General features: G+C 37.0%; 2 protein-coding genes across 4 annotated transcripts in view; both read right to left on the bottom strand.

Annotated features, from left to right (window-relative positions):
* LOC6559440 (5-hydroxytryptamine receptor 2A) overlaps window positions 1-17842 on the bottom strand; it is a 39323-nt gene that overhangs the window by 9024 nt on the left and 12457 nt on the right. The window contains exons 5-6 of the mRNA XM_032734863.2: window positions 5797-5986; window positions 5592-5729 (exon numbers count right to left, since the gene is read on the bottom strand). Coding sequence (XP_032590754.1) covers window positions 5592-5729; window positions 5797-5986 — 328 coding nt within the window. The remainder of the gene's footprint in view (window positions 1-5591; window positions 5730-5796; window positions 5987-17842) is intronic.
* On the bottom strand, window positions 11267-14787 carry LOC116805060. 3 transcript variants are annotated; one of them, XM_032734861.1, is made up of 4 exons: window positions 14326-14787; window positions 12919-14267; window positions 11834-12852; window positions 11267-11781 (listed from the first exon to the last, which is right to left on the bottom strand). In XM_032734861.1, exons 1-4 carry the CDS (start codon window positions 14683-14685, stop codon window positions 11357-11359), a joined length of 3153 nt encoding a protein of 1050 aa, XP_032590752.1. In that variant the 5' UTR covers window positions 14686-14787; the 3' UTR covers window positions 11267-11356. The 3 variants fall into 3 exon arrangements, with proteins under 3 accessions (XP_032590752.1, XP_032590751.1, XP_032590753.1); XM_032734860.1 differs by having other exon boundaries at window positions 11834-14267; window positions 14326-14786; XM_032734862.1 differs by having other exon boundaries at window positions 11657-11773; window positions 11834-14267.

The raw sequence follows: 17842 nt of genomic DNA, 5'->3' as shown, positions 1-17842 counted from the left end.
AATTGAGTAGTCAAACCTTTTGCCTCATCGTCAACGTTCTCGTCATTGCCATGTTGACCCTTTGCGAAGTCGATATTGCTTTAAATAAATAAAATTATGCTGATTTTGCGTTCGTGTGCGGAAATTTGCCGAAAAAAATACCGTAGTCGCAGCAAGAAGAAGATGAAAATGGCATCGGGTTTGTAGTGTGCCTGGTCATGCCCTTTTACCACTCCGGCTCCCTTTTCAAGCATTCCCAAATGGCGTGAATATTTGCGCAAATAGTATTAAATGGATTTGCAGCTATGTATGTGACCTTCATTTTGTGGGCAGGACAACAGAAGTGTAATTGCTTCCTCACATGTATCGCCCCTTTGCACTTCATGTGCCCTATGAGGTTGGATTTGCGGACAAGTGTTGAAGGGTCAAGTCAGCTTATTAAATATTAAAAGCTGTATACTTAATTAGACGTCGTTTTTAGGTGCAACCTAATCCAACTGGGAGCAGACAGCTATTAAATTGAAGTCTCCTTTATGGTTATTAGATAACCAAAATTGTAGTTACCCAAGCAAGAAACTTTATGTGTCCTTGCAACTAGAAGTTAGAGACTTAAATTTGACAGGCGCTTATCTCTGGTTAGAGTTATGAACTTTAACAGTAACTTTATATGCTAAAATCAGCGATTTATTAAAAAATGTTGTTTAAAATATATACAATAATATATCTGATATATGCGCTCTAGCTGTACCTATAATTAAGTGAGCAATTCGTAATTTAAAATAAATTAATAATAATGAAATTACTGAGAAATCAAGCAAACAAAAAAATATTATAATTTATTTATAATATAATAAAAACAAAATTTATAATCTAAATAAAGCAAAAGCCATGGACAAAACTGAATGGGATAAAAGAGCTAGAAGGAGGCCTTTACTTTTCGGTATAAATCCAAACTTTATTAATATTTCTTTGGTATTCAACGATTTTCCGCACCTAGCATTAAAGTAATCAACAATTTGGGGTTAACTTGAATCCGTAGATCCGTTAACTTTTCCCTGTTCCGTTTACAATTTTCCGCAGCTATAGGCAAACAACCTTTTGCCGAAAAATATATTTCTGTAATAATCGCATTTGTTCGCAGCACGCTAATTGAATTTGCGTCCTTGCACAAGTTGTACATGCCAGAGATTGCGTATACAAGGCATTGTGTTCTCGCTGCTGCTATTGCTTTTGCTGTTGCTACCATGTGGGTAATCAATGCGTAATTGAATCGCTGATAACTTCAGCGATACATACGCATACGGCATTTCTGGCACATTGTTTGCCAGTTGGCGTGCCATCAAATTGGCGTACTAAGCAATTGGTAGAAAGTTGCTCGTGTGAGTGCTTGGCCATAAATTCCATGGATTCCCCTTTGGCATTTTGCTTAGATCGAAAGCTAAACTACATGGCACATTAACGTTATTTAAATACTAAAGTAAAGCACATACAGAAACATACACACAGTCATAGATAACACAACAGAAGCGTGCACTGCTCCTACTCCCAGTGTAGTAAAGTGTAGCACACTTTTCAGCAGAGTCGACGATAAGTAAACCCAGCTCAATGTGTATTTTATGTAGATGTGCCTGTCAGCTGTCGCTGTATATATATACACATATACACTAGTGAACGTTTGCGTGTGTGTGTGCACATTTATTTAAGCGTTTGCATAAACGATACTTGGCCGAAGCCATTTTGCCACTTTGGCTAATTTATGTAAATTGTTTTCTTATTTAATTGTTTTTCTTGTGAGACATGTGTTGAGCTTCCATATCACTCTCCGTGTGAGTGTGAGTGTGTCTTTGTCTTTTTCTATGTTAAAGTGTGCTGTGTATTGTGTGTGTGCGTGTGTATCCAATAATTTCCTTAAATGCGATTTATGCTGCCTGCCTAGCTATGTCCTAAATGTCGCTCAAGTGCCTGGCAAAAATGTTTTCTCTATATTTACACTGGCCAACACAATCAATATATGTAAATATATATATATATATTTATATATGTATATATATGTTTTTTTTTAATTTATGTTTTTTTTTGTATTTAAAAAAAAGTTGTTTACTTATGTTGTTTGCAGATAAATGTTTTTTTTTTACTGGCTAATATTTACGTAAGATAATTACTTTTTTTTGTGGATTGCATTGTTAATTTAATAGAAACTGTATTTCGATTTAATGTACAGCTTATAGAAGTTTATTGACAGTCAATAAAATATATATTTTCCTTAAAGCTTTTTATGTCTGCTTTTGTAGCTGAGTGTTAAAGTTGCTACCCTTGATATGAAAAAAGAGAAAGAAACAACACAAGTTGAAGACGTGTGTCGCATATGGACGACTTAGACAAAATATGTTCAGCCTGCTAATGTCCTGGTCCTGGCTGTTTGTCATATGGCTATGGTCATAATGTCAATATCTAGAGCAATCAATTTGAGCTGCTGTCGCTGCTGTCACTTTGGTGGCTGTTGTTGCTGTTGTTGCTTGCAAATGTAATTGTGATTATGTTCAAGTGGTCAAGGCGGGGACAAACAACAACAACAGAATATTATCAATGCTCTTGAGAGCAAAGCATCTGGGCGTTGTTGTCAGCATCACTTGGCTAAGGGACACTTCAAAGACCGATTGCTTTTTGTGTATAATGTTACATTATTATTAATGTTTGCTGTTGTTATTGTTGGCTTTGTTGCCACTGTTGTTGCGGCGAGTTGTGTGTGGCATTAGACTCATAGCTAAATTACAGATAATACCTGTGCGCTCAATTTGCTTAATTGCCTTTTACTAACGTGTGTTATGTTAATTGCAAAATCAATGCATTCAAACAGACGATGGGATAAATGGATACTTTGTGTGACATTTAATACGTTGTAAGAGAGATTTGTGGGTCAACTTAAGAGGTTAATATGACAAGAGTTGCTAAGGCGAGTTTTATTTTAACTCAAGAAATTATTGCTTTGCGTTTACATTGATGTACAAAGCATTTTTAAAAATATATAAATCTTTAAGTCTTAAAATCGCGCAGTTTTGTGATGTATACAAATTTAATTACAAAGACAGTAGCGATACGTTCGTAAATGTAATTTTTTGAAATTTATTGGTTGAAATGCTTGCATTTTAAATCAATTGCAGACCGAATTATTCAGTCATCTGCCAGTTGCCAGTTTAGCTTAGAATTGGCCATAAACATGCTAAATGCAAATGCAATTAACTACAATTTATGTGCTGCCAACAAAACCAAAAACAAAATCAGCAATTTTTCTACTGATTGCTGTTGTTGTTGTTTTTGTATCCAAGTATCCAAAACTTTGCTACAACAAATCATTATTAAATATACACACAAAAAAAAAGAGAAGAGAAAATTGTAACAGAGCACGCAGCAGGCGAGCAGCGGAATGTATTTTGAATCTGTTGTTGTTCTTGCAATGTTGTTGTTGATGCGTTATATGTAAGTATAAACCCTCGTCAAGTTGCAGGAAAGCAATTTTCAATTTGAAAGCATTTAGTTAAATAAAGAAGGGAATAACAAGAGAATAATTTGAAAAACGTTGTCAAGTCGTTAGCCAAATGCTCTTTTTAATACCTAAGCTTTATATTTTTGGTGAGGCATACAAAATTAAGCTTAATTGCAGCTCAAGTCTTACTTACTAGCTTTAAAAGCTCCTGAATATTGCCAGCGTCATTTAATTAATTTAAGTTCTATTACAGCCGAGCAGGACACAATAGCTAAAGTCTCATCAAAAGCAAAGGCTTAGTTAAGGTGGAATTTATTTAAGTCCGTCTTGGAGCACAAAAGATCTTAGGATAAGAAAAAGTTTATAGCATTTCAACACAATAATGCATATTTTAGCATAACAGTAGTAACCTATGCCTCTTTGGTTCTGACCTAATTACGATATTATTATTATTTTATCCTTCGCATTTAATCACGTATATTCAAAGAGTTTGGTTTAAAGTGCAGTTAAAATCCATTGTAAGCAAATTAGTCTATTGAGTTAGCTATCTTGAGGTAAGGGCATCAAAATGCCTGCGCTGAGTGGGGTAAATATATTTTAAAATCAACAAGCAGGTCAGGCCAGTGAGTGGCACTAAATGGATGCGTATATCTGTAGCTGTGTGTTTCTGTGTGTGCGCATACCAATGCCAATACTAAAGCAACAGCATCACATACATACACAGATAAAAAGCAACATGGACCGGACATGACTGGGATATGTGTACGCTGGCAAATAGTGGACAACTTGTCTTGTTTGCGCATTGAATTTGTGATTCCAATGACTTTTTGTCAGCTTCGCACTGTCCATGTGTCCATGTGTCCATGGCATGTGCGAGTATGTGTGTCGTTGTAAGTATATGTGTAGGTAAGTGGTTGCAAACATTTGCACGTCAAATGGTCATTTTCAATTTAGTCAAAGTATTAAACTGAAGCTAAGTAGCTGGTTCTGAGCATGTGCCAGTTATATACAAAATAAAGAAAAGAAGAAAGAAAAGAAACAAATACAAACACAAAGAGCCTTACAAAGGCAACAACGAAGCTTAAATTCTCTATGTAAGTTATTTGTCTGCCAGTTAACTTGGCATAAGAATGAGACTGTTTTCTGGAGTGTATATTAAAAGTTATGTATGTTAAACTGTAAATGTGTACTAACATTTAATGAATTTATGTTCCTACAATACCTGTACCTGTACAAACTGATTGATTAAGTGAAGGTCACCTATCGTAAGATATTTCTTTGAAGAGCCACCTACACATAAAAGCAAAATCCAAATTGCAATTTAGCAAAACTAAATTTATTTGAGACACTTACGCAGAGCTCAAAGCAAGAAAGGTTATTTTCGTTTCTTGGCAACCACTATTCGTCTTAATTTTTGCTGGACATCTAAGTGAGCTGCCTTTCATGGTCAACGCAGAAGGCGAGCATCCAATTCTAAAATGCATTTTTAAACACACTTGAATGAAGTTGGAAGCTGCCTAATTACATTTAGCCCCATGGGCCAAGTCGAGCACGACTTAGACTGACCAAATCGTGGGCGTCTTGCATATGTTAAGTTTAAGTTTATTCCGCATTCCATTATTCCTTGGGGTATGCCTTATGCGATTAACTTCATTAGAGTGCATAATTGCAAGGTTTGGTGATTACATAGCAAATTGTGTGGCGGCTTAGTTAGTATGTGGATATGTGGTGTTATACAGGGTGATTTACTAAGCAGTTAGCAGTCAACACCCTGCATGCGGCTGCGTAACTGTACGTGTTAACTTATAACGTTTCCAAAATAATAAGACTTTAATCAGATAATTGTAGTTAGAACTATGTAAAATAATTAATATAAAAAATAGCTTTTTAGCAAGTTATGAGTGTGTGAAAGAATAGTAATAGATATTTTAAAAATAAATCTCTTAATTTATATTTGAACTACTTGCAATAATAATTGTATTGCCATTTTTATGGTTATAGTTGAAATAATAATAGCAAACTTTAAATGTCTTATAATAAAAATTCAGACACTGGGCATTTGTATATCAAAAAATGATATAAAATTTGAGTTATTCTAATCTGTTTAGAAAATGTGTTAAAGCACTACCTGATTATTGTTAGCCGTCATATCGACGGGTCTTGGCCGCCGGCGGTGGATGCGTTTCCTTGCCGTCTGATAGATTTTCCAGTATAGCGCCAAGATTACCAACAGTGGCACATAAAAGGTGCAACAGGTGGCAAATACCTGCAGAGCAAACACTTATGCATTGTTTGAAATCGAAAACAGAACTGATCTGGGCCTGTTAGGTCACCTGATAGGACACATCCTGGGATACCATGCATTTCTGCTGCTCGATGCGCTGCAAATAGTCTGGATCCTTCCAGCCAAACTGTGGCGCCAAGGAAACAATCACTGCTGCCGTCCACACACAGAAGATCATCATAAAGACGCGATTGCTGGTGCGCGAGTGAATATAATCGATGTTGGTCACAGCCCAATAGCTACAAGTGAAAGATACAAAAATGTAAATAACAATAACGAAAATTTTTATTAACAATTGTGCGCCACTTGAGATCTATTTTATTTACTTTATTCGCGACGCGCCCAAAATGTAAATGAAATGTGGCATAAATCTAGGAGCATACACACAACACACGCACACACCGACAAATACATTTCTACACAAATACGGCAACGGCGTCGAAGTAAAGAAATGTGTTCGATATTTGAATTCCGTTCAACCGTTTTTTTTATGGTATTTCGTTTCAATTTTTTTGGTGTATTTGCTCCTTTTTTTTGTTATTGGGTTTTGTGTGCCAAAACATGTTTTATGTATGTATGCAAACCAGTGGGTCTGTGTGCCTGAGCTAAGCGAAGCATTTTTCAAATTTCCATTATATAGACAGGATGAGAGAGCATCAAAACTTTGTGGAACCCTTTGCCCAGCCACCAAAATTATTCAACTCAGACTCCTTATGTGAGCTGAGAGAGGATTGAAATTAAGAATTTGTACTGTTAGGCATCCCCCTAAAATTTAGCAAAACATATAATACCTATTACAATCTGCCTCGAATGAGCCACGAAAGTGTATTTTTATTTCACTTTTAAGCTAGCAGTTTGGTAAAACATATCCGATAGCAATCATTTTTTTAAAAATACTTCCTTATTTGAAATTTATTCTGCAGTAGAGTATAGAAATGTTGCCACTATGAGAGCTAACTATCTTTTTTAGTTACCAACTTGGGTGTGAGTAGAGCAACATGCTTAAACGAGTTTTTAAACGTTACGGTAACGGTACCTTGCATGACGGTCACATTGAGTACTTGATGCTTGATGGTACTGGCAAAGCTTTAAGCAACTATTCAACTAGATAATCGTGTTCGGAGAGGGCAACTAGACCATGCTACATGGTTACGCAGCCACTAAGCAGATTTTGGTTGAAGTTGTCGGTTTTGCCAGAAAGGTTGTCAACCACAACAACCTGCGGCGTGTGTATGTATGTACCTATTCGAGTGTGTATGTGTGTGTGTGAAAGTTGTCTGTGGCTAACTGGTAAATTAATGCCGGTATCCCACAAATTTCAAAATATGACGGCAAGGCTCACATTTTCTTCTACCAAAATTCTGACCGCAGCGACAACAACAACAAAAGTATGAAAACCAACAGACTCCTCTATTGTTTATGTATTAATTAAACACAATTTGCATAAACAAATATTATGCCGTGCTGGACCGCAGTGCAAACAAATGTAAGTTTATATCAATAATTAATTGAGTTGACAAAGTACTCGAGACGATTTACTGATAGTATCAACGACATACGTATATACATATATCTATAAAGATTTATATATATGCAAAGTGCGAAAGACCATAAGTTAATTTGTTCAATGGCGCACTTACACACCAATGACTGCAGAAATATAATTATCGATATGCTGTGTATTTGTTTAAAATTAAAGGACACTCAATTAAAATTTGGCCTAATTCAGGCATGCGGATTAACTGAAAACTACCCTGTTAAACAATTTAAAACTTGAACTACTATGTGCCATTTTGAATATAACATAAATGGTTTGATTAGAAAACAGACTTAAGACAAACACCGAAAAACAAAATGTCAAAAAATAAAAAAGGAATTTGATCCAAAATTATGGTTTGATTTAAAAACTATGCCCTAGTGGCCGTTTTCTTCTTTTCAACCGAAATAGTTCAATCAGACCTAGTGTCAAATGACTAACACGTGTTTTATCTCTTGCAGTCAGCTTGTCTTCTCCTTGTGAGAAATGATGTTATATGCTAGAGCAGCGAATGTTAAGCATACGCCACGTATGCTCCATCGATAATAAATAATAATGAATGATGTTGATAGTTGTCGACTTTTGTTTTGGACAGCTGCCACCTGCTGTGTCTGTCCTTATGTTTGGAGTGGCATCTTAAGTCTTAAGGTCGCATCTTACATTCCCCGTAAAATGCTTGTCAAACCACTCTGCCTGTCTGCTATTCATTAGCATAATATAATCGACGTCGAGTTGGCAATTTTGATTGACTGCTTAAAATTAATGGAATTTTGCGATTTTCATGTCTGCTTTTTTATTTGATTTTTTTGTTCGCTTTTTTCGAGTTAACAGTATAATTACAATTTTTGGTTTGATGGGCACATGAGGTAGCTGTGAAGTTGAAGTTGATGTGGGCCGCATACGCAATGAAAAAAGCATGCAAATTAATAGCGAAACCTAATAAAGTGCCTGTCATGCGATGTGCTCACAATGTGATATCACTCATACGATGTTTTTGTCGCGTTGAAAAAGTATCATAATTTGTTATGGTATATTTTCAATATACACAAAAAGAGTACTCTCTGTTCATAGGCCAGTAATTCGATTCAATTCAATTGAAGTCAATCAATTTATCAAACATTGCGAACAGTGAACACACAACTTTAGTCGTGTGATGAATTATAATAATTTATTGTACGCCAAGCAATTTAAATGCGATTTTCCATTATTCCCAACATTATATAAATGTAAGGGGGTGTGTATGCGTGATAAATGTGCGGCACTCGAGTGTAACACTCTTAGTGCATTTAAAAATTGTGCGCCTCGCACACAAAAAAGCCATTACTCTTGATCTCACTTGATTACAAACGCATGAAGCCCAATTTCAGCTAACACGAACTTTACAATTTCGCCTAATTTCGTATGCAGCTGCTTAAGGCGACTATATACTTGTATCTTTCTGTGTATAAGGTTTGCTGTTCATAAATATATTATGATTTGTCACTACTTATAGTATCTGTAGGTTCCCTCATAAGCTTCCATGACTTGCCGAAATTACGTGGAAATTGATTTTGAAATAGCGTGCAAATAGCTTGCAAAAAAAAAAAAAATCGAATTAAAAATATTTAACGGCAGCGACCTTAAAAGCTGTTAATAATTAATTGACAATTTATGTTATCGAGTGTCGGCTAGTATTAAATTTTATTTTTTTTTTATTGTATTGACAGCGGTTAACTCCATATTTTATGGCCGTCAACTAGTAAACAGCATTTTATCCCTCGTTACATTCTTGTCGGGGTACGATACGTTTTTCATGTAATGTGTAATTGATGGAGGCATATATTAATTAATTTGAAAAGGGTATTTAGTTTTTGGTATTTCTGTTTTTTTTTTTTTATCAGACTAATCGATTTTATTAAGCTCATACTGAAAATCGCTCAGCGGACTGAGTGTATTGTTTGAATTTTAAATTTAGGTCATAAATATGGCAGAAATGCTTGTTACCTGCGGCTGCTGGCTGTCGTTTTTTCAGCTTACAAATAATATTTTGTTTTATACAAAACAAAACAAAGAAACAAAAGCAGAAGGAATGTGAAAAAGGGCGGTTGTACAAGATAAAAATGGTAAACAAAACTAGGCATACAAAAATGCATTCCACACCAGTAAAATAACAAAAGACGGAGGCCGCAGCAACTACAACAACATCAATGACAGCATCTACTGCATGTGTAGCTGTGAGTGGCGCGGCACCGCTGAGATTGAGTCTGTAATTTTTATTTTCAGTCTAGTTTTGTTTTATTCGCCCCGCGGCAGTTGTAGAATGATTAAATTTTTGCAAATTACTTGTACTCCCCCCTACGCAAAAAAAAAAAACAACTAAAACAGTAATAACCACAAAATGTTCGAGTGAAACAAGAGAAACAAAAAAACTGGATTTGTTCATAGTTGAAGATGAGCCGCAAAACAATACAACAATTGCCCTCTGCTGAAATCGTCGTCAGCAAAGAAACTGGGAAATAATAATGCAACAAATTTGAAAAATTTTTGTGATATATTTAGCTAGTTTGTAAAAAAATCAATTTTTCATTTTCGCTAATGACAAAAAAATTAACATCGATTTGGTTTTATGTGTTTTTGTGGGGGCCAGCCAAGCACCTCTTAAAATAGCCTTAATTTTTTATTTTTCTGCGACATTTTATGTAAACGTCCATTAAGGGTCAATTCACATTTTTTATACGTATTCATATACATTTAGCTATAATAATGTAAAATGGTTAAACACGTTGTGATGATGATTGACACTTAATTTCAGTGTATATGCGCCTTGTATGGTTTATTGCCATTGTTATAATTATTATTATTGTAAACGGTCCAGAAATCAATTAGCGTAATAAATGCGTTTAAATAGTTTTTCACTTTATTATGGTCGTTATAGAGCGAGCGAGACAGATAAAAAATGAGTGGGAGATGCAGAGATATAGAGAGAGCCAGGCCACATCTTGTGTATAAGCAGAGGCAACATTTTAATACTGCCACATTTTATTTGTTATGTGCTTGTCCACTTGCAGCCGCAGTGCGTCAGTTATGCTGACATGCACGGCTCTTGCCTTACAGCGAAATTCAATTTAAAACGTGCTTACGTGGCTGCGCAGTGCTCCTGTAGCTAACACGGCCCTCCACCACCACCCGCCCATCACCGCGACAGGATGCCATGTCTCTAGCGCCCTTTGGCTCACCCAAGCTGTCCAATGGAATGGTCATTATGGCTGCCAAATTGCCCCTCTGCCCGGCCGCCAGCCTGCCTGCCCTGAGGCCCAGGATTCGCACAGACAGCTCTTAGCACTCAACTTGGCCCGTGTTTGGCAACAATTTAAGTTGCTTGGCAAAAACTTGTGCTTGTTTCTCTCTCTCTCTCTCTATCTCTCTCTCTCTCGTCTCTAATTTCAACACAGAACCAACGATAAATATTAAGTTGCTTCATAATTCTGTCTATTTGGTTGATATTGATTGTGATATGGTAGCCAGCAATTTTAACCAAGTTTTATTTTTGCCCTCGAATTGCGCATTCAGTGTATATTTTTGTATTTTTCTTGATAAGGGCTAATCGAAAAAATATTTATGATCAGAATTGTTACATGATTTTTATAAGCCTGCAGAATTATTTGTTAGGAATATATTTGCTGAAGACTATGTAATTTAGTAATTTAGTTCTGGTAGTGTACATAAAAAATGTAGGCCTAAAGGGAAAATTAAAAAAAACGTATTTAAATCAATTAGCGTCGGGAGACGCTTGAATATTTTCCGACGACTCATCAATCAATAAGAAAAAGTCCACTGATAGGAAAACAACATGTTTGGCAAACCCCCAACGACAAAACTGACTGGATTGCCAGAATATTATTTATGCTCATGTAGCATTAAGGCGTAACGCCCTTAAATGTGCTTATACTATTTTTAGGGTGCTATACGAGTCCTTCATATACATAATATAAGCAGCTGAGTCTTCAGTTCAGTGAGATACATTTAATTCAGCTATGGAGGGGAGATATGTAAGAAAACTACAGCTATGGTTAGATTAGGTTGGTTTAGTGTGTTAGTTTTTAGTGGATCGCTTCGGATTATTCTGGGTATGCAGCGGAAATCTATCCGCTGACATTCGGTAATCGTCTAAATCAACATGGCTCATGTTGCAAGAGTATTTTGAGGCACGAAAGTTCTGAACTGGCGGGTGTATTACAATAACGTTTCCTTTCGAAGCATTAAAATTCAGATTAGGAAACGGATTACTCGTGGAGATCCCTTGACTGCGTTGAGAATAATCGGCTCGAGATTCCCATTTGGTTGATCTATTCAAAAAGGACTTGTCGTAAGCGTCTTGTGTCCTTCCAAGCGGATTCATTGGCCTGTTTTCGGCACTCTGAATTCCATCGCAATTAATTATTTGAGAAGTCTGATTACCATCATTCAGGTTTTCCTTTGGAACGAATCGAAGTGGACGGCCGACGAGGGCCTGGAATTCTGGGTAATGCCACCGATCAGATTGCAAGAATTTAAAAATCAATGAACTTACTGTTTACAACTTCTTCCTCCAGTTTATTTTGTTGCCTACGCAAACCACGTGGCTTCGTTCCAGTTGATGGTGCCACGCGATTTCTCAATGGATCCGCTTTCCACACAGTAGTCCCCGGAGGGTCTGTGGACTTGGCCTTTTGGTTTTTCACAAGTAACGCTGGCTTACACGCACAGATTTTGCCAACTCGCTTGACATACTTGGCAGCCTTGGGCTTCTCATTTGAATTGGTTTTCTTCCCATTATTCATGGATACTGAGAAAGATTCGTCCGAGCAATCGCACATGGGTTTCTTTTGCCTATCAGTGAGCGACATGTCAATGTCTGTCTCAACGGCCACATCACAACGAGAGATGGACTTCTTGACCTTCACTGTCTCTAATTCCTCTTCGTCTGTGGAACAAGTGCAATCCTGCATTTTCTCCTCAACATTGTAGTGTTTACCTTCGTTTGCTTTGACATAGGCTGTTTTTTCGAGGTATTTTTGACAATGTATTTTTGACATTTTTTCCATTTCGTTTCTTTTGTAGTGTTCCTGATCGATCTGATTTTTCGTAACAACGGTATCTCTACTATCCAGATTATAGTATTGTGTTCTTCTTGTGTAGTTCTCCTGCTCATTGGCCTGGCATCCATGTATTCTGTGCTCTCCGCCTAAGTTGTACAGCGTTTCTCTTCTTTCATTGTACTTTCCAATGGCTCTCAAATTTACTTTTGAGCTCTGTGGACTACAGGTCCGTTGACTGTAATCCCGAATGATCTCTTCGCGAATCCCTCGCCCATAACTGGGATCTTGCTCAGCGTATCTTTCTCTGATTGTTCCCCGACCATCGGCGTATTTCCGTCGGCGTTCCACATAGTTAGGATAATTTTGCCAATCTTTTTGCCCTCGTTTTTCCTGATCGATATATTTATCCTCACACCTACATCGTTCTATCATCTTAGGGTCCTGCCGGTTGAATCTATATTTGTCATTATATGCAGAGGTGTATCCATCATTGCTTCGTTGGGCTTGGATTCTGTTTGACGAGGCATAACCATTATCATTCTGTAGAGGCTGTTGACCTTGTTGAATATTTTCATACTCAGCTTGATCCTTATCATGATAATAATCCCGATCATAACTGTATCTTCCTTGATAGCTTGATGAGGGCGCGTTGATGGAATTCGATTGAGCACTTAACGGTTGGTTGGCGGAAAATTCTTTTGACTCATTTTGATATGATAAGAATGGATCAGGCTGCACATCACTTTTTCCTAAATATCTTTCTTGTGGCTCTTCATCAACTGGGCGCAACCTTCCATCTGGATTATCTTCCTCACTAATCAACTTCTTTTCTGGTCGCTCTCTGAAGTTATCCTCATTTCGACGCCTCTTTATTTGTAAGCGCTCCAATAACTCGTTACTCATTTGTTGCATTTTTTGCGCTCTTGAGCGCACTAAAGGACTATTTTCGGACGCTTTATTTAACCTACTTCTGTCATCAGGAGAATTAATCTCATTGGTACCCAAACTTGGGTCATCGTCCGGTGTTTGAGTGAAAGCATTTTCTGACACGACTGCTGCAGCTTCTTTCAAATCTGTCCTAGATTTTTTCTCTAAACTGCCTCTTTGTCGATTGACAGTTGGTGGTGTCTGTCGACCATTTGAAAGATTATGGGGCTCCTGTTTGATAGTGGGCGGGTTATCTTGATCCTCGGGGTAATAACTAGAATCTATATTTCTAGGCAGTTGCTTTTCAAATTGTATCGGAGATAGAGGATTCTGGTTAGCTCTTTGCCCATCCTGATGGACTGCTTCCTTCCGCAATAAGTAATGAGGTTCAGTGCTATTGTAATTTTCCAGTGGCTTTTTGGCGTCGTTACCCGACTTCTTCCGAACTATCTCCCGAAAATTTCCAAGATAGGGATTATATTCATATGCGTCGTTCTGCCTGACGTCACTCATTCTGTTTGGTACCTTCCTGCTGCTTACATCATTATTACTGTGCCAATCCTCTGCATTGCTACGCCTTGGCTGGCATCTGTATCTGCCAGTTAGTACCTTTTTCAAGGGGTGACTGCTAACTCTCTGCCCAGTCGATACTGTATTCATGTATTGAAGCTGCTGTTGATTGTATTTGCATCTCTCGTTGTCGCTGTTCCGACTATGGCTGCTGCTGCGCCTATGCCTTGCTGAATAGGGTGATCTGGTTTGATTATCAGCAGTAGCATGATAAGAATCGTTGCCAGAAGCAGCTCGCAACTCATTTGGCTGTGCCTTGAGCTCAAGCGGCGGTTGCGGTAGTTCACTTTCCCGATTTATTTCTAAAATGTCCACCGTTTGAATCAATGCTGAAGGTAATTGAAAATCAACTTTTTCGCTGTGGATACTGTTCTCGCTGCTGTTCGGCGGAAAAATATCCACAGCAAGATAGTTGATTTTGTTGTCTGTCTGTAATTAATAATATAATAATTATGTAAAAAGCTTATATTGTCTTTCAATCCCAAACCTCTATTGCCTTCAAATTGGCACTGTTTGACATTGGTGCTTTCAAGAACTGCAGTTCCTCAAAGTAGGAGTGCCGTGGCTCATAGTGATATCCGCCCAATTGGCTTTGTTTTAAAGCCACCTGCTCCTGGGCGAAGTAATAGCGCAGCGATAATATCTGCAGCTTCAGTTGATCGACGGTGAAGCGATTGTTGAAGAAACAAGAGATGCGCAGCCAGGCGTTCTTATTTAATGCCATATTGTAAAAGCCAGAAGTTTTTGGATTCCATAGGCATTCGTTGGCGCGATATAGACGAATTAGTTTTTGTATTTCATTCACATGGCTTAAGGGATTGCATGATTGTACTTTTGGGACAACCATTTTTCGCCACTTTTTACTTTGAAAACCATCCAACCTTTACCACCACTAGACAGACCATAGCATAGTTCTTACTTAGACTATGTCATCCAGTTTATTACTTACAATTTCAAATTTACTTTATAAAATATATTCCACAATCCAAAAACATTTTTATATTTTGTTGATATTAATGTTAATTTGGCAGAAAATTCAAATTTATGTGTTGACTTATTGCTAAAGCTGATAGAGATACTCAACAAAATACACAGACTTAACGAAACATACCAAGCCAATATAAGCGATATCTCGATTAATTAATTTTACAAAACTTTGATCATTTTTCCAATATAAATGGCTAGAGCTTAATTTCTGAACATATCGGATTAGTCGTGTGTTTAATCATTAACAAATTGCTACAATTGCAGTTGGTTAACATTTGTGCTATTTGAGCGATATTATATCGATGTAACACCAAAATCTATCGACTATCTAACAAATCGAAATCCAACAAACAACTACAACTCTGCTTTTGCTATTAAAACAACAACTACAACAACAATAACAATTGTCGAAAAGTGTGTGGGAATATTGCATTGAAATGTTTGCTGAATATGAAATGCCGGCTGAGGACAGCATCAAAGTCATTACTTAACATTCTTTATGGTGTTCAAATTGAAAAAAATAAGGCAAGCGATAGTCTTTTAGTACCCCAACAAATAAATATATTTCTAAATTTAAAGGCAGGAAATAAAATATGCAATATAATAATAATTTTTTAAATATTAAAGATTGAATATATATTGCGCATTATTATAATAAAAATGGTAGTCATTTCTATTATTGTAAATTACTTAATAGCGTAACAAACAAATAAGTTATTAAAATTATCAAGGATTAATGAAGATGCCAAATCAGATCAACGAGATATTGCCTTTTAAAATCGGATCAGTTTTGATGAAGTTATGGCAATTCAGTATGTGGCACCCCCAACGAATAAACAATCTGGGCAAGAATTTGATTTTGAGTATTGTAAGCGAATAATGATTAAATCGTTTGCATATATCTTTAATTTTATGTATACAATTCAGTATGCTTATCGAACATATATGTACATTCCACTTTTTGTACTCAACTCTCAGAAACGTGCAGGGCATCACGTAGTTGATAAGTTAATAGTAAAAACTTGTATAGTTGTTATTTAGTCTCTCATGTGGCAAAGTTTTCTACTTGGCGCACAGATGGCACAGGATGCGTCTTCTGGGTCCCTCGCATACATTTGTGTTTTGTGCCGCTGGGTGCGTGCCCTCTGTGCATCGTATCCTGTGTGTCCTGCATGTCCTGTGTGCGTGCCACTATAGGGGCCCAGCAATTGTAATTTATGACACAAAAACAAGAAACTTATGTAAATTTGCAAGGCGAAGCTGTCGTAGTAGCAGCAGCAGCAACAGGACAATTACGAAAACCAACTAACTACAACAGCCCAACCAGTCTCAGCTTAAGTTCCAGCGTCATTCGCAGCTACATTAAATGAATAGCCGGGCTGTTTTGGATCCCGTGGTATTATGCTTGCCTGCGCATTGCATTCTGCATTCTGCGTCTCTTTCTGCATGTAAAACATATACATATACACGACAATTTGCATAATGGCATGCTGCCGAGGTCAGGCAGTTGCGGCTTAATTATATTTAATAAGCTTAAATGGTAAACGGATTTTTATAATTGCACAGCCAATTGGCATGTCCTTAAATGATGCCTATAAGGCTTCCGATTATATATAGTTTATAATTCAAATCTAAAATTCAGTCAGCTAATTAATTGGTTTTATGTAGTACTTGGAACGGACAACAGTCAAGCGAACTCAGTTGCTGCCGCTGATTCATATGCTGCTTTCGTATGCCTGCCAATCAAAATTCCAAATTTTGTTAAAATTTATAACAATACGCAAATGTGCAAAATGTGTTAGCAGCAATGGATTTTTGGGCATCAGTTTGGCTTGTTAGCTGCTTTCTGGTCACCCGCTGTTCTAGCCATTAGCTTTCACTACGTGTGCTTGTGCCATTTAGCACTGCCACTCTATTTATCTATCTCTCTCATGCCCGTTGGCTCGCTCTAGTTGTGGTTTGTGGCCAAGTTTTGTTTCCGGTGGCCAAAGTTTTCGTCCAAACCGAAAAAACGACCATTAATCACACGGCGAGCGGAAACTCTGCTAAACACAAAACTAAATACAAACAAATCTCGAAATGCTCACACTTACGCACATACGCACACGCATGCACAATCAGACAATAGAGTTAGTATGCCCTCATATAAATATATATATGTACATATGAATATGTTCTGTAGCAACTTATGGCTTTATAGAACCGCAAACTTTTCAATTGCAAGTGGATAAACAATATTCATTTGTTCTTTTAGTTATTTGCACTTTTTCGCTGTTTCGAAAATAACGAAAGGGTATATTGGGCCACAGCACGGAAATTTAAAAAAGCTCTAAACTTCAAAGTACAATTAGGTCCAAATTAGTGTATCTATCAATTATTCTTTTCATCTTTTGTTCATCATCCGCACATATTAAGTATACAAATATACTTTATCAGACTTTCTAACCGGGTTGATGTAGTTATGTTTGCCTGGCCATCTGTCCGAGTTTTCTAGTCCGTTAAGTGCAGAACTTCCTTAGTTTAATTGTGTCTACGTTCTTTCCTGTTTTTGTTTTTTTTTTTACATTATTTTTTTTTTAAATTTTGGTTGACCTGTCTTTGTTTGAGTGAACAATTTTTTACTTGAATATCGTTTGTTTTAAGGTCGCGCCCTCTAAAAGCCTTCATCTTCGCCTTGATCTCTGCCTCTAACTCCGCCTCCGACTGAGTCTGTCTCTTATTTGATTTATTTGAATTTCAATTTACTTTCTTGCACTGATTAATCATTTAGCTGGCAACGGGCAGTCCATGCGCTATTATTTTGATTTATGCGACTTTCACAAATTCGAAATTTAAATTACGCACACAGACACTGGGACATCGACTTTTGGGGTTAGCCGCCTGTGACAGTTATAGAATTGTAATTCATCTTAAATGTGGTTTCACTGGTTTTGCCATTTTAAATGAAATGTTTGAAATGCTTAGCGCTGTGGTTAACGAATTTCGGTCTTATAATTGCTTTTGCCGCTGCTTGATAT

The sequence above is a fragment of the Drosophila grimshawi genome, unplaced genomic scaffold, assembly GCF_018153295.1.
Source record: "Drosophila grimshawi isolate 15287-2541.00 unplaced genomic scaffold, ASM1815329v1 contig_184, whole genome shotgun sequence".
In the NCBI taxonomy this organism is placed as follows: Eukaryota; Metazoa; Arthropoda; class Insecta; order Diptera; family Drosophilidae; genus Drosophila; species Drosophila grimshawi.
Note: the sequence above shows the minus strand (reverse complement) of the source record. Positions and strands in the feature narration are given on the sequence as shown.